This window comes from Rhodamnia argentea, chromosome 2, assembly GCF_020921035.1.
Source record: "Rhodamnia argentea isolate NSW1041297 chromosome 2, ASM2092103v1, whole genome shotgun sequence".
NCBI lineage: Eukaryota > Viridiplantae > Streptophyta > Magnoliopsida > Myrtales > Myrtaceae > Rhodamnia > Rhodamnia argentea.
Window position 1 is genome coordinate 23851184 of NC_063151.1, and position 18015 is coordinate 23869198.

The following is an 18015-nucleotide window of genomic DNA, read 5'->3' on the forward strand; positions in this document are numbered from 1 at the left end:
ATGAGGAAAGGTGGATCCCCAATCTCAAATTTTCGGCCACCCCTCTTGGATTTTCGAAATTTCAATATTCAATCTACTCATCTTTATTTTATTTTGATTTGCTTGTTTGTTTTGATGTATTACAAAATTTGCACATCTTTAAACAAACATGTCCATAATATATGCTCCCTAATGTGCCTAGACCCGTCGAAAAATAAATCACACGCCTTAGCCACGATCTCGTGAAATGGGATGTGATTTAGTATAGAAATTCGTGTTCTGCCCTTTGGCGAGAAGGGATGTTGTTTTTCTATACACATCCGCATACTGGTTCGAATCCTCGAGGATGTAGCAGATAAAATCTCGCTCTAACCCAGATATTTGGGAATGAGAGGATTTTCAAAAAATCGGAAACTAAAAGGTATATTATGGGCATTTTTGTTTATTTTTGTTCAGATTTTTGATTGCTTTTGAATGTTTTCTTTTATTACCGAAAATACCAAAAAAAAAAAATCATCATCTGTGCGCATAATATATGGTCCTCATGTCACATTTTTCCAATTAATCATCAAATTCACATCGATCAATCGGAAAAGCTTTTTCATGAAATTGGTGCTGAAAGGGCGTTAATTTTTAATTAACGTAACCAAGTCCCCGAACCCAATCTCTCTGGTTCGTAGAGATAAAATAGTTCTCCTGCTATTTTATATAGGTTTCTAATTAACCTACCGTAAATGATTAGTGGCGGCTCCGATTAAATGTTTTCTCATGAATGAACCTAAGTTGCGATTCGGTAGGACTGGGGAGGGTCCGAATTAGGTTAGTTGATTTAATTAACCCGATAATCCGTTAGCCTAAATTTTAGGTCGCGACATAGGTGAGCAAGAAAGTGGAAATGTAACTGAATTTGAATCACGAGATGTCACATTCTTAGAGTATGAATTTCCGAGAAAGGGCGAAATAGGTGAAGATTGTTCCCTATTTGAGACATTGGATCAAGATAATGAGACTATTGGACATAATGATCCAAGTGGAAGCAATGTGAGAGGTGGGGAGTTGAATACAAACCGATCTCCATTGCAACCACTTGATGAATCAATGCCATTATCCGGTCCGAGTGGGAGCCTATTGGAGGAAGAAGTACCCTTGGTACAATCTTCTCCACGACGAATTGGTCGCAAAAGCATTCCTCGACGACGCTTTGAAATTGAAGGGGAAGCTTTCATGATCGCTCCATTGGATGAAGATGAGCCAAGAAATGTGAATGAGGCTCTATCTTGCCCCGATAAGGAAAAATGGATGAAAGCAATGAAAGAAGAGATGAAGTCAATGAAATCAAACCAAGTTTGGGAACTGGTTGATCTTCCAAAAGGACACAAAGCCATTGGGAACAAATGGGTTCTCAAAATAAAGCGCAAGGCTGATGGCTCAATTGAGAAATATAAGGCATGCCTTGTGGCGAAAGGATATAACCAACGGGAAGGAATTGACTATGAAGGTACTTTTTCTCCTGTGGTAAGATTTACCTCGATTCACCTCATTCTAGCAATAGTGGCTAGTTTGGATCTTGAATTACATCGGATGGATGTAAAGACTGTTTTTCTCAATGGAGAATTAGATGAAGAGATTTACATGGAACAACCCGTTGGGTTTGTTAAAAAGGGTCAAGAACAAAAGGTATGTCGATTTTTGAGATCGATATATGGCATTAAGCGATCTTCAAGACAATGGTATATACGCTTCAATAATGCCATAGTGGCATATGATTTTGAAATAATTAATGAAGATAATTGCGTCTATATCAAAAGGTCCAAAGGTCACTTTGTAATTTTATCATTATATGTTGATGATATATTGATTGCTGGAAATAATATGGAGTTTGTGAAGACAGTCAAAAGTTGGCTATCTTCTAATTTTGAAATGAAAGATATGGGTGAGGCTACATACATTCTCGGAGTTAAGATTTCGAGAGATCGTTCGAAAAGGTCATTATCTCTTTCACAAGAGACATACGTCAATAAAATTCTCGAACGATTTTGTATGCAAGATTGCAAACCCATTGATACTCCTATTGCAAAAGGTAATGGGTTGAGCCGAAGAATGTGTCCTAAGACTCCACAAGAGCAAGAACGTATGAAAAACGTTCCATATGCCGGTTCTATTGGAAGTCTCATGTACGCCATGATGTGTACAAGACCCGATATTTGTTATGCGGTTGGATTGGTCGGTAGATACCAATCCAATCCAGGTCAAGCACATTGGATTGCCGTTAAGAGAATCTTGAGGTATCTGAAAGGAACTGTCGATTACTCGCTAACTTATCAAGGAAGTGATCTGCACCTAGAGGGCTATACCGATGCCGACTGGAGAGGAGATTTGGATGAGAGAAAATCCACTTCTGGAAATGTATTTTTACTGAATAATGGCGCCATATCGTGGAGTAGTAAGAAACAACAGTGTATAGCTTTATCCACCATGGAAGCCGAGTTCGTGGCATTATCGGCGGCAGCACAAGAAGGTGTTTGGCTTAGAAGATTTATGGATCATTTAGGTGTTACGGGAGATGCTGCAAAACCTGTGAAGGTTTATTGTGATAGTCAAGCAGCAATGGCTTATACTAAGGATCCTAAGTTTTATAGTAAGACCAAACACATAGACATTAAGTATAACTATGTCAAGGACATGGAAGCACGAAAGGAAGTGAATCTACAGTATATATCTACGCATAGAATGTTAGCAGATCCCACGACAAAGCCAATTCCTAGAGATGTTTTCTTTGGTCATATAAAGACTCTAGGACTGCGTAGAGATGAATGTATTGAATATTTGTAATTTTTTCCTGAACGTCAATAATTGATGATGTTGTTTATCAATATTAAAATCTATAAGTTTATTTGATATTCATGCATATTAATGCTTGGTGCACTATATGTTGAAAAGGTATGTCGGACGGATGAGAGGTTAGCTCACTCACACGGGTAACCACCTCTATTTATTTATGTAGTGAATAGAGATGAGGCAATTTTAAGCTTATTATCTAGGTGATAATTGAGAGCTCAAGCTTAAAATACTAATACCGCCTTAACATGATGTTAAGATGAGGACTTATTACTTACAATGTCCGGAAGTGAAATAACCCACATATTTCGCTTTATCTGTCTTAAACGCCGGATGAGAGTTCTGATGAAAACTCTTAGCTGGAGTTGTTACGTGAACTCAAGTTAGACACCGAGTGTGTCAAGATGAGCATATGTACGGTATTAAAATAGAAAGACATACGCTCCATAGGGAAGGAGAACATACCGTAATACATATTTCATATTACGTATGCACTATCGACCAATGAGAGTAGGCAAGAGTTTTTTATCTCAACTTCTACGTGCCGTGTGAGACTCTCGAGGATAAAATTCCTCATTTTAAGTACCCTCATGACTCTTCATTATTCTCAAGGTCTCTATTTAGTGTTTGCTATCTTAGGGTGTTGCCTATGGTCATGGAATTGATTCGATCTAAAGGGACATTTCTAGAAAAGCGAGTTGAACCGAGATTGAGAGATCTAATGAATGAGGAAGATTGATTTGGAGTTTTAAGTCACATTATGAATTATATTCACAGACCGGTCAATTATGATTATTTGGTGTGATCATAATTGTGAATATAATATGTCAATTTTAAAATGAGATCTAATGAGAAATTTATATGTGATCGATCGATCTAGGGTATAGCATACAATTTATTTCTTTTTATGTCCAATTTTAGAGCTGTCATATACTCCCAACGGATATATGACAATTAGCTCTCAGTGTATGCTGGTCGCATGGGTTATTTGCCAATATGAACTTTGCGAAGATAAAAGGTTTAGTTATTAGTCCTCCGTGGACAAATAGGAGTTGTTTGCCCTACATGGGCGAGTGGGAGATATTAGATTAAATATTAAAGTGGGGTTTACGGGAGATACGGTGTGCGCCCATGCGGGCAACCACACCCCATTGAGCAATTATATGCTCAAACGTGAAAAGTCACGTTGGTTGGTTTTACGTCAATAAGCGACGTAGTCTCCATCGTTCTCCCCGGTTGTTCATTCTGTCACTTTCAAGAAAACAGAGAACGAAGAACGCTCCTCCCATCGTCGATTCTCGTTTGACAGAGAAAAACTCCGAGATCGCAAAGGGCATCTAATCGGTGATCAATAAGGTATGTCCTCGTGATGTATCTTCGTCGATCGGTGAATCTGGTGATCTATTGGGCATGTTTCCGCTGTTTGTTGAGTATGTATTAGATCGGATTTAGTATCCTACAGAATTCACAAAGCATTTCTTGAAGAAATGATAAACCATAAAACACTAGTCTCTACACGGACAAGTTGATAATGAGTGGGGATCTTAAGAGGGAGATATTTACCGGGAGCTACACAACCAATTGTTCCTCTTAAACAAGCAGAACTCATGTTTGCTCCAGTGTCGGACGTGGATTCGAGGACAATCTTCGCCAACCCAAAGTCACCAACATGTCCGACCATATCAACATCTAAAAGGACATTGCTTGACTTTAGATCACAATGAATTATTGGGCTTTCGCATTGATTATGGAGATAATCTAATGCGGAAGCAACATCAATGGAAATGTCTACCCTTTGGACGAGACTCAACTTCTTCAAGTGCCCGTCAACATCATTTGGAGCTGCATTTGGGTGCAGCCACTCTTCTAGGCTACCATTGATCATGAACTCGTAAACTAAAGCCTTAAACTCATCACCCTTATAATTAATGCCCGAGCATGCTGTCAAAACTTTCGGAAGATTTCGGTTTCTTATACGCTTCAAAGCATCGCACTCAGCTTTGAAGCTCTTAAGAGCACCATGTCGCGTTAAGTTAAGCACCTTCACCGCAATGGCATTTCCATTCTCCTGGAGCATCCCTTTGTAGACGGACCCAAACTTCCAATCCCAATCAAATTAGTCGAAGAAAAACCATCGGTCGCTTTTAGGAGAGTTCCATAAGACAGATTCAACAACAAATCATCGGAGGAGCTTAAATTCGGCTCGTTTCTTTTCCGCTTCAACCAATATAGATATAGGAAAATAACAACGAGAGTTATTCCCAGAAGACCAAAAACAACGGCAATGCTAAGTTTCAACTTAGGGACCCTTCCTCTACTTTTGGAGTTCCGAGAGACGCACTCTGGGAGCTCAAGTTCAGGCATTCCTCCACAGAGCTTTTCATTTCCAGCGACAGAAGTTGTACTCACATTCCTAAAATTACCGATGCATCCAGGAAGCGTCCCACCCAATCTATTGTGATGCGCCAACAATTTCGTTAAGTTAGCGGCATTTGTTAGTGAGCAAAGGAAGCTCAGATCTTCTGCATCGGACCCTTCACTCCCAAGATAATTGTAGAATAAGGTAACCGGCTCAAGGTCACAGAGATTCGCCAACGAAGGGACCTTCCCGGAGAGCTCATTGCCTGCAAGTTGGAGCACTCCTAGATTCGTGGAATTGGATATCGACGGAGGAATTGATCCGGCGAACTGGTTAAAAGAAATGCTCAAAAATTGAAGGTTCGGGAGAGTGAATCCTATATCTTCAGGAAGATTGCCGCGGATCTGGTTCACTTGTACATCCATTTTAGTCAGCGAAGACAAGTTGAAGACCAAAGGCGGAATGGTACCTGAAAGCTCGTTCACTCCCAAGGTGAGCGTATGCAGCTTGGTTAGTCGACCTAGAGACTCGGGAATGACCCCGCTCAAGCCATTGATGGCCCAATAAATCCCCCGGAGAGAAGTTAAGTTCCCTATGGATGAAGGGATGCCGCCAGTTAATTGGTTCGCAGAAAAGCTGACCCACTGAAGAGTTGACAATGAGCCTAGCTCAACTGGAATTCCTCCAACCAACTGGTTGAATTGGAGGGTGAGAATTACAAGGATCGAGCAACCTGATATATTCCTGGGAATCTCGCCCGTCAGTGAATTATTGGATAAATCCAACAGTTGGAGTCGACGCAGACGACCAATTTGTGAAGGGATTTCAGGGCCGAAGCTATTGTTTTGCAGCGACAGTTCTCTCAAGAAGCTAAGGTTCCCAATGTGAGAGGAGATAGGTCCTGAGAGTCCTTGGGAATTGAGGTCTAGTACCGTAACTCTGTGGTGCCGACGGCTGCACGTAACCCCATACCATCGGCAGAAGTCGGTGCTGTCGTTCCACGAGTTAAGCGACCCAAAAGGGTCACCAGCAATTTCAGCCTTGAACGCAAGCAACCAAGCCTGTCTGTATCGTTAGTGGCAGAAACGATGACAGCGAAGGACGACAAGAGGAGGGCAGCCACGAGAAGACGCGAGCGGAGGAGCTGTGCACAAACGAGATGCGAATGCGCCATTTTCATGAGCATAAATTGGGTACAAAGTCGTGAAGGGAGGGCAAGAAGGAATGAGCGAGCGAGAAGAGCTTTTATAGAAGCCGCGTATGGCGCGGCATCTTAAGATGGTCTTGTGATGCACCAGCATTTCCACCCTTCTTTTTTTCGGACCCTGAAAGCGCAAAAGACGCTTGGGCACCCATTGGCCATACCCGTTCGATGTCAACAAAAAATATTCTGCCCGAGAGGATTATAATATGTCGATGCCCACTACCCACTTGACTCTCTGAACCCAAATTGCACTCCTGGTAAAAGGGATCTTTACGTACATATTCCGCTCAACATCCAAGATAAAAAATTGAAATTTTCACCCTCATAGTTAGGATGATTGACAATTCGTACCGTCAAATCTGGTACTGATTATCTGTGTCATTTCGCGGTGATTGCAATTATTTTTCAGGTAATATCCGTGGCAGTGTGTCAATTTTTGTCATCTTTGAATTAACTCTGTCGTTGTTGGGTAAGATAGATTTTTGTTGAGATATCTCCGGCTTGTTCAATTTCATCCTGGTTATGAATTTGCCACCCCCTAACTCTGTTAGTGTGACAGTTTGCGGAGAGAATGACTCCAACAATCGCAAAATCATTCTAACAAGTTTAGTGCCATATTTAAGTTGCAGAACAAGGAGGAGAAGGAGGAGGAGGATTAAGAACCGATTCCCTCGCACATTTAATGAACATGAAAAAGAAAAATTATATAATAATTCCTATAAACCACAAATGAGCAAAGCGTTCGTAGAATGAGAAGTTCCTCCATTAGAGTGAACTCATGGCCCTCATCTTGCATTCTAACCTATTCCAAGTACTAATCGCATCTAAATTGGAACAATTATAAGTAAATTAGATGATTTGGAAGCTCCCAAAATCACAAGGTCAAGCATTTGACCCAAAAGGAGCCGAACTTTCTTAGAATGGGAAGTTCTTTCATTAGAATGGACTTATGACCCTCATCATGCGTTCTAATCTTAATAAAGAAAAGAAAAGAAAAGAATAGGATTAAATATTACAATAAAATTCAAAATCTTATCAAAGTATTATTAAAAGAAATCTACGTCAAGTGCCGGCGGGACAAAATTGACCGGAATGACTGAATTAGCACAGACGCAAAATTTTTAAAACTGAATTGACAAGAAAAGATTTATGATTGAATTGACATGCTTACAATAGGTTTAAGACTTTTTTTTTTTTTGTGGATATTTTGGCCCATAAAATGGACTAGCTCATGGACATCAAAGGACCGGAAAGGAAAACAAAACAGCAATTATGTAACTAACACCATTCAAATCCCTAAACTTCAAGCTTAAGATTCATATAAAATCCATTGTCGTCTCTTTGGCGCCCAATTTTGGCACGTTCCTCAAACTCCAATCCCTCCAACCTCCGCTTGAGTTTCCCTCGCCACTCACCTCCGCCCCTCGATCACCGTCCCACGAAAGCCAAGTCGTTCGGTCATCTCTCTCTCTCTCTCTCCCTCTCTCTCATCAGGTGCGTCTATACTTCTTCGTTGTCTAGGATCGTCGCGATCACGAGCTCACAACACCATCGCTAGTGCCAATTCAGCGCGATCAATAGTGACATCAAGCTCATAGCGCCACGATCACAAGCTAACAGCACCATGGCTGGTGCGTCTCTGTACTTCGTTCTGCCTCTTTCGAGAACTTGAGCGCTCTTCATTCGGTCATTTAGCGGTTATACCTGAATGACGGCGTCCTGCTGCGAGATTTGTGGTTTTGTTTATCAATGCACTAGAGCCTCTCATTCACAATGTCGCTTGATACAGAGGTTTCCAACATGTCCAGTTCTTGCTTGGTCTGTCTCACCTCGGGGCTCTGTTGGAGATGCTACTTCATAACTGGAAATCTAAGCTCGTGTTTTCACTAGATTTGAGTTTTACAACGCAGTTCTGTTGCACAGAAACTTTTAAGAAACAGCCCCTTTGTCTGATGACTTTCCGCTTTGTACATGGCGTGGCACGTGATATGACTGTATGTACTGCTTGAAGATGGAAGTTAGAAAGGTTTCAAATTTGTCTTTCAATTTACTAGACATAGATGATTATCTGATAAGAGCCAAAAAGCTTAAAGGCAGTCCGACCAGCGAGGACATTCATAGATATCTTTTTCCTGGAGCCTTTTCAGAGTTTCCCTGGAGACAACTTTAATGTGCTAAAGTGCTATTTGCTTTGATACATGGCTGTCGAAGCAGCTACTTCAGATAGGTAAATTTTCAAGCATTTCTGTGTTGATTTTCAAGTTTGTCCGTGTAGATCTGGCAGAGTGTATGTAAATTTGGATTTTGAGACTTTCAAAGTCAATCGTGTTAGATATTTGTACCGTGCGACCTTGTGTACATTACTCATATTTAAGGAAATTGAGTTGGATCTGAAATGGTGGAGGATGATATTTTAGCTGGAGTGTGAGGCCTTTCAAACTTCTAAATGACTAAGCCACACGATCGATTATGCTTAACAAAAAGAAAAAAATTGTGTAATTTTATCTTACGATGAATATTTGTTGGGGTTCTGTGCAGACTTTGGTGCAATGACCAAACTAATTGAGAAAAGGTTACTGGCCTTTCTGAAGTATCTAAATTTGTTGTCTCCTTGAACCCAAAAGGATGCTGTGTGCTTCAACTCCTCACTGAATTTCTTGGACTTTCAGCACTTACTATGCCAAGGTTGCTGAGGATATAGATGTCAAATTCCAGCAGCCACAAGTAAGATTTCTCAAGTTTTGACCTCTCGACTTCAGAATGTCCACCAAGCTGACAGTCTTCTTATCCTGTACTACCCCTTGTTGGTCCTGAGGGACAGAGGAGGCTAGGTTAGCCGAAAGATGGTTATCGGTCCAAGGATGCAAGGTGCCCCCATTTTTTCAGGGGGAGAAGGGATGTAGAAAATGCCCCGAGCCAATGTTCTAGTACCAGGTGCTTCATATATTATGTTTCCCCTCTAGGAAAGAGCTTGTTAACCCCTTCAATTCTTTTATGTCTTTTCTCTTGGCTATTACCTTGCAGCCAAATGATTATTAATATGCTTATTAGATCATAGCAGTGGTTTGCTAACCAGAATATTTGCAGGTCATGGACACATTCGATAAAGAAAGGGTTGCAGCTGGAGGTATGGGTATTTAACTTTATCAAGTTCGAACTACAGGCAAGTGAAGGCATATGTTTCTGTCATGTGATCATCTATAGACTTTCTATTTTTATGTCGTGATCTGTTGTGCTTTTTAACAGCATGACCCCCATTTCTTCAGCATAGATTATCATTCAGCCATACACTTGAAACGGTAATGGTTGCATTTTTCTTTCCATTGGTACGAATTAAGTTTGGCTAATATATCGTGGATATAAGTCCGTCAATCCCCTTTACTAACTGCTGAGTCTCTGTCAACCTTTCCTTATTTTTGCTGAAGCACTGTCAATTTACCTAGAAAAGCAGAGGTAGTCAGTAACCTAATTTTATGTGTCATGAAAAAGCCATAGGACTAGTCTCGTCCTCAGTGCTGTTGGGCCATTTGTTGCTTCATCTGGTCATCGTGATCTGTTGTTCCAACTTAAGGCAGGACCTACACCAGGAAAACTTATCACCTACATATAAGCTCCAGTAGGCGGATACAATTAGGAGCTGTGCTCCATGTACTGTGCACCGTGAGGTTGTGAGTTGCAAAAACATCAATTGCGGTTACTTCATCTCATGTCTAATGCTGATACCTTTGCAGCAAGAGGCAAGCTTTCCAATCACCGGGTCATTGATAACACGGTACTGGGATGAAAATCTAAAAACAAAAAAATTGTGTTCATTGAACAGAGCAGTGACTTCAATTTAATGCTTAGACTTACAGAACAATGAATCAAGCAAGGAACTGATCTTCAGTGTGGATTCTGCGACAGCAAAACTTGATGAGATTAGAAGAACGAAAGCTAAGCTAGCTGCAGGAAATTCTGCAGTTAAGCACTCTATATCTAAATTCCACAATGTGTTGATTCATTGGTCTGGTTAAAATGATTTTCTCTAATTGTCAAAGCTTAGGGCGGAAATGTGATAATAAGCACTACAAAGCCCATCTTGAGAGATGAGCACCAGAAAATAGAGCATACCAACTCATGGTCCTGATTGAAGCATGTTCCATCTCCATTTTGTAATCCAGCAGAAAACTTCCAAGGAGCAGCTCGATTTAAATGACATGCCTAATCCCCTAAACTGATCCCTCCAGGGAGGGTTTTAGCTTTGACACTGAGTCTAGAATCAAAGTGGTTGATAGGCAACTAAACACTAGGATTCAATATCCTTGATTTGCGGCTCATCATCGTTTCTTCTAGAACACTAATGGTGCTAGAACAACTCCTATTATTACAGATGAAGCAGCGAATTGAGCAATTGAAAAGCCAGACAAAATGAGTTCCAGGTGAGTATCGAGGGAATAGGTACTGTCAAGTATGTATTACATTCAATCACCGCAATATTAATATGGTTTGGCTTATCTTCCTAACCTGGTTCTAAAGTGGACCCTCGAAGTGCAGGTCCACGACTTTTTATTGATTTTACTTGGTTGTATTTATGTCTTAGCTTCATTGTTTGCTGTGGTGTGATGCAGGAAGAGCTGAGGGCAATGGACGTTAAGAACTTGGAAACAGAGCAAAAAAGCTCTATTAGCAGATATTGTTGGGGAAACCGAGTTCCTGCAGTCTCTGCAGAATCAAAACAAGAAACTGAAGGTAAAATTATTGCAAAACTGTGATTTTCATGTTTTTTTAAATGAACATGATACGGGTGTTAACATCTCTCCTACTTGAACAATGTGCTGTTTGCTGGGGGAGTGTAGTCGTCAGATGTCGATTTCCCTCTACTTCCAGAAAAGGGAGATTGTTTTTACAAAGAGTCCAGTTTTTTCTCTGCATTTTACTGTTCTTCTACATTTCCTATCTCGACTTAAACTTATAATTATGTAAACAACCATCTGTTTTTCAATTATTTTTCTTAGCACCCTTGTTCATATTCATAGCCAGAATCCTTTGTTTATCCGCTTTTAACAGGGAATACGCGGGTCATGAAGTGCACCTGTGGACAGGAGTACAAGATTGAGATAGATGCTTGTGGATACTCATAAGTTTCAACTACTAACTGGCTTAGTAATACAATACTAAACTGGATGGACAAATCACTCTAGATGAAGTTGCATCGATAAAATGAAAAGTGTACAGGAAGAAAAGGAAAAGGAAAAATACTGAAAAACGGAGATCTGAGTCGGATTGTAACATCCGTACCTAGTGATGCGGGAGCTCCCCCGCAACTGCATCACTTAATGACCATATTGAGCCGCAATACCTTCTAAAATATAACAAGATCTGTAAAACCTCGAGAAAAAGCTGCATAGACTGTTTGTCCTCCTTTTCCTATTCTTTCCACATGAAAATGTCAAGCCATTTGGCTATTTTAGCTACTAATGCCATGGATCTCATTCAAATTCTTGCCTTGCTGGCTGTGCTAGTTGACCTCGCAAGTGAAGTTCCGGTCACCTCTGGATAAAAAGTGTGAACTGATTGCTAATCCTTTAAAGTAGGAATGTCGGGACGATACTCTCTTATGTTCACAAGAAAATTAGGAAAGTCAGGCATCCGTCCTTTCCTTTTTCATTCGCAAGTAGCACTAGAGAGATTCGCCATATGAAATGAAGAACTTGTTACTTACGATGTCATCTATTCGGGTCTCATCTATCCAAGTAAAGAAGCTGCAAAAAGTTTCTTCCTGATCGAGTGCAGCTGGGCTGTGACATTGTCAATGCTCATGCGTCTTCTAGGCTCCTCCATAGAGCAAGCTAGTCCAATACGATATACTGTTTCCAAACATTCCTGAAATATGTGGCTTCTTTCGTGATGCGAACCTTCGGTACTGTTATGGCTCTCTCCTCTTTCGTGAAGCAGCACAAGATCGGTAATCTCCATAGCTCGTTGGGGTAAAGCCTCAGCAACATAATTATGAAGATTCAAATTATCTCTGAACATATCACTAGTGGGACATAATCCCGTGAACATCTCTAATAAGAGAACACCGTAACTGTACACATCACCTTTTCTTGAGACCTGGCTTCCAGTGGCATATTCTGCATTTACATATACCATGGCATAAGAAATGTCAAAAACACTGATTTGAATACACCAAATCAGTTTCGAGAAGAACTGATAACACAAAAAACACAAATCTCTGTAAGAACAAGTTTATACTGACAGGGTATAAGCATTTTGAGAAGGGTTTTGGCGGGGGGGGCGGGTAAGGGGAAGAAGATGCTTACCAGGAGCGGCATAACCAACTGTTCCTCTTAAACCGGCAGAACTCAGATTTGCTCTAGTGTCAGACGTGGATTCGTGGACAATCTTTGCCAACCCAAAGTCACCAACATGCCCGACCATGTCAGCATCTAGAAGGACATTGCTCGGCTTTAGATCACAATGAATTATTGGGCTTTCGCATTGATTGTGGAGGTAATCTAATGCAGAAGCCACATCAATAGAAATGTTTACCCTTTGGATGAGACTCAATGTCTTCAAGTGCCCATGTACATCATTTGAAGCTGGATTTGGGTGCAACCACTCTTCTAGACTACCATTGACCATGAACTCGTAAACTAAAGCCTTAAACAAATTACCCTTATAATCAGTGCTTGAGCACACCGTCAAGATTTTCAGAAGATTTCGATGTTTTATATGCTTTAAAGTCTCGCACTCAGCTTTGAAGCTCTTGAGAGCTCCATGCTGCGTTAAGTTAAGCACCTTCACCGCGATGGCATTTCCATTCTCCTGGAGTGTCCCTTTGTAGACAAAGCCAAAACTTCCCGACCCAATCAAATTAGTCGAAGAAAAACCATTTGTCACTTTTAGGAGAGTTCCATAAGATAGAGTTAACAATGAATCATCTAAGGAGCTTGAAACCGGCTCGTTTCCTTTTTGCTTCAACCAACATAGATATAGGAAAGTGACTATGAGAGTTATTCCGAGAAGACCAAAAATGATGGCGACGGTGAGTTTCAACTTACGGGCTCCTCCTCTACTTTTGGAGTTTCGAGACACGCACTTAGGGAGCTCAAATTCAGGCATTCCTCCACAGAGCTTTTCATTTCCAGCAACAAAAGTCGCACTCACATTCTTGAAAACTCCTTGAGTTGGTAGCGCACCTTCCAAATGATTGTAAGATAAATTCAGCTTTTCCAAATACTTCAATGCCTCTAAGAACTTTGGAATTTGTCCATAGAAATTGTTGTTGGATAGATCCAATTCCTCAACGCTTCTTAATGAGCTGAGTGGTTGAGGAATGGACCCATGGAAGAGGTTATCTTGCAACCTTAGTACTGTGAGTCCATCACAATTGCCTAGACTGCTTGGGATTTCACCTTCTAGAATATTTCTGGAGACATCCAACATGTCCAAATGTTTGAAGTTCCCAATTTCCATCGGAAGGACTCCATTCAAATGGTTCCAAGACAAATTCATGTACGTGAGGCTCCCAGCCATAGGTAATATCACCGGACCACTAAGATTGTTACTAGAAAAATCTAGGCCTAACAAGCTCCGATAGTTTACTAGGTAGGAAGGAATTGGCCCTTGAAAGTAGTTTTTGTCGATATATAGATATAGCAAATTCTGCAGACTTTGCAAAGAGGAGGGGATTATGCCAGATAGATTGTTGCCTGACAAGGTCAATACAGCAAGATTCGAAAGGTTCCCTAAGTCTGACGGGATCTGGCCCGAAAGAAGGTTGTCTTCCATTCGTAACCTCTGCAAGTTTACAAGATTACCAATCTCTTTCGGGATCTCACCCGATATCAGATTTTGGACTACTTCCAGGTATGTAAAAGTAGCGGAGAAATTACCGAGGCATACAGGAAGCGTCCCCCCAAATCTATTTGCACCGATCAACAGCACTTCCAAGTAAGTGGCATTTGTTAGTGAGCACAGGAAGCTCAATTCATCTGCATCGGACCCTCCACTGCCGAGATAATTAACGTATAAGATGACCCACTGAAGGCTATGGAGATTCGCCAAGGAAGGGACTTTCCCAGAAAGCTCATTGACTGCAAGATCAAGACCTCTTAGATTTGTGGCATTGGATATCGACAAGGGAATGGATCCAGTGAACTGGTTATCATGAATGCTCAAAACTCGAAGGTTTGGGAGAGTGAATCCTATATCTTCAGGAAGATTGCCGTGGATCTGGTTTGTCATTACGTGGAGAATAGCCAGCGAAGACAAGTTGAAGACCGAAGGCGGAATGGTACCCGAAAGCCTGTTGTCTCCCAGGCTGAGTCTTTCTAGTTTGGTCAGTCGACCTAGAGAATGGGGAATAATCCCACTCAAACCATTTACGGGACAAAAAAATGCCCGCAGAGATGATAAGTTGCCTATGGATGAAGGGATGCCGCCAGTTAATTGGTTCGTAGAAAAGCTGACCGTTTGAAGATTGGACAAGGAGCCTAGCTCCACTGGAATTCCTCCAACCAACTGGTTTTTCTCGAGGATAAAATTGACGAGGCTCGAGCAACCTGATATGTTCCTGGGAATTTCGCCAGTAAGCGAATTGTTGGAGAAATCCAAGAACTGGAGTCGATGCAGCCGACCAATTTGTGAAGGGATTTCAGGGCCGAAGCTATTGTTTTGGAGCCACAGACGTCTCAAGAAGCTGAGGTTCCCAATGTAAGAGGAGATGGCTCCCGAGATTCCTCGAGAACTGAGGTCCAGTACCGTGACTCTGTGGTGCCGACGACCACACGTAACCCCATACCATTGGCAGAAGTCGGTGCTGTCATTCCATGAGTCAAACGACCCGAAAGGGTCATCAGTTATTTCAGCCTTGAATGCAAGTAATGCAAGCCTATCTGCATCGTTAGTAGCGGAAACGATGACAAGGAAGCACGACCCGGGGAGGGCAGACAAAAGAAGACAAGAACAAAGGAGTCGTGAGCAAATGAAACGCAGAGGTGCCATTTTTATGAGCATGAATTGGGTACTAAGTCGCGAGGGGAGAGCAAGAAGGAACGAGCGAAGTGACATGCATTGATTGAGCAGCTTGAGCTACATGTTGAGCAGCCTCTCAGAGAACAGAGAGGAGCTTTTACAGAAGCTGTGTAGACCCACAAAATTTATTCATGTAGCAGTATTTCCAACCCTGTTTTGTCCAATTTGACAGCCCAAAAGACATGCCTGGCCACCCGTACACATCATTTTCCATTGTCAAAGATTGGTACATAATCCTCTTTCATTATTTTCTCCATGATGGGTGACCCATCACCAGCCAAATTTGAAATTTGTTGCCGGTGGTAGCTTGGGACGGACTCCTATCCCCACTGGAGGGAAAAAAAACTTCTTTTATTTTTTTTACGAAAAAAGTAATGTAGAATTCTTTGAATTTTAATGACACTTTAAACTTAACCATATTTCATAATAATAGAATAATCACAATCTCATCAGCTTAACTCTTCTTATTTTATAATTAATGTGCTTGTATTATTCACTTAACAGCATATATTTATCCATGCCAGTGATATATAATGTCTCCAAGCTAGGCAAAGCTACCTGCAGGTATTCACTCACGAAATTGGTGATTTAGTTAAATTACGAATTCATGAACTTCCAAGATGTAAATACAGATGAGTGTCAAGATGTAAATTACGGATTCACGGAATTGGTGTTTTGTCTTAAGTTGCACAAAAGGAAAAAAAGTATAAAATAATAATAATAATAAAAAAGTTGGCATAACATCTTCATACTGATGTGGATGACTCTAGGACGAGAAGAGAAAGCTATTTGAATTACTGGAGACAAATAAAAAAGTAGGAATTCTATTCTAACCAAATTCTGTTGACAGTATTAGTGCTCAATTGTCCTGCTTGAGGCGTGGCATTGCGGGGCACAAATTCTTTCGCTCGTTTCTTCCATTCCTTTTCGTTCCATTCGTTCCTTTCCTTTAATTGCAGTTCTAATTATAAATCTTATTTCCTTTTTGTGATATTGAATCAATCCACTGACACACTTTCGGTATACCTTGAATCTACCCCAAAATCCCTTCTCTACTTCCTAGAAGCTGTGGGGACCCCGAAGACTTCTTTCTTGTATGCATTCACACCTCTTTTCCCAGCAAGTCATCCCTACTTTCTAGAAGCTGTGCAGCTGGAGGTATGGGTATTTGACCTTTTCAAGTTTGAACTATACCCAAATGAACATAATCTTATGTTCATTGAACAGAGTAGTTACTTAATGTTAATGCTTAAACTTACAGAACAATGAAGCAAGCCAGGAACTGATCTTCAGTGTGGATTCTGCGACAGCAAAGCTTGATGAGATTAGAAGGACAAAAGCTAAGCTAGCTGCAGGAAATTCTGCAGTTAGGTAGTCTATATCTAAATAATTCCACATTGTGTTGATTTCATCTGACTGGTTAAAATGATTTTCTCTAATTGTCAAAGCTTAGGGCGGATATGTGATGACAAGCACTACAAAGCTCATCTAAGCTTAGGGCGGATATGTGATAATAAGCACTACAAAGCTCATCTTGAGATATGAACACCAGAAACTAAAGCCTTAAACTGGATTTGGGCGCAGCCACTCTTCTAAGCTACCATTGACCATGAACTCGTAAACTAAAGCCTTAAACTCATCACCCTTATAATCAATGCCCGAGCACGCCGTCAAAACTTTCAAAAGATTTCGGTGTTTTATACGCTTCAAAGTGTCGCACTCAGCTTTGAAGCTCTTAAGAGCACCATGTTGCATTAAGTTAAGCACCTTCACCGCAATGACATTTCCGTTCTCCTGGAGCAACTCCTTGTAGATTGATCCAAAACTTCCAGCCCCAATCAAATTAGTCAAAGAAAAACCATTGGTCGCTTTTAGGAGAGCTCCATAAGATAGATTCAACAATGAATCATCAAAGGAGCTTTATATCGGCTCATTTCTTTTTTGCTTCCACCGCCATAGACATAGTAAAGTGACGACGAAAGTTATTCCGAGAAGACCAGAAATTTCAACTTATGGACTTCTCGTCTCCTTGGAGTTTCAAGAGACACAATCAGGGAGCTCAAATTCAGGCATTCCTCCACAGAGCTTTTCATTACCGATGACAAAAGTCGCACTTACGTTCCTAAAAACTCCTTGGGTTGGTAGCGGGCCTTCGAAATGATTGTAAGACAAATTCAGCTTTCCCAAAAATTGAAATGCCTCGAAGAACTTTGGAATTTCACCATAGAAACCATTGTTGGAAAGATCTAATTCCTCAATGCTTCTTAATGAGCTAATCGATTGAGGAATGGGCCCATGGAGGAGGTTATCTCGCATTTTTAGTACCGTCGGTCCCCGACAATTTCCTAGACTGCTTGGGATTTCACCTGCCAGAATATTTCCCGAGACATCCAATTCGTTCAATTGTTTCAAGTTTCCATTTAACATCGGAAGGACTCCACTCAGATTGTTCCGAGACAAATTCAAATAGATGAGGCTCCCAGCCGCAGGGAATATGACCGGACCACTGAGATAGTTACTGGAAAGATCTAAACCTGCCAAGCTCTGATACTTTTCTAGGTATGAAGGAATGGGCCCTTTGAAGTTATTTCCGGAAAGAAATAAATAGATCAAACTC

The 18015-nt window shown here is 41.0% G+C and overlaps 2 protein-coding genes and 1 long non-coding RNA gene across 10 annotated transcripts in view; 2 read left to right on the forward strand and 1 right to left on the reverse strand.

The window, feature by feature from the left end:
* Positions 1-5184, reverse strand: part of LOC115729954 (probable LRR receptor-like serine/threonine-protein kinase At3g47570) — a 38337-nt gene extending 33153 nt beyond the window's left edge. The window contains exon 1 of the mRNA XM_048274185.1: positions 4381-5184. Coding sequence (XP_048130142.1) covers positions 4381-4894 — 514 coding nt within the window. The 5' untranslated portion in view covers positions 4895-5184. The remainder of the gene's footprint in view (positions 1-4380) is intronic.
* The window catches only part of LOC115732417, a 134969-nt gene that overhangs the window by 73607 nt on the left and 43347 nt on the right, over positions 1-18015 (forward strand). The window lies entirely within an intron of this gene.
* LOC125313801 lies at positions 1295-14708 on the forward strand. The gene is made up of 3 exons (XR_007197425.1): positions 1295-1304; positions 11561-11565; positions 14022-14708. It is a non-coding gene; the product is annotated as an uncharacterized LOC125313801 (long non-coding RNA).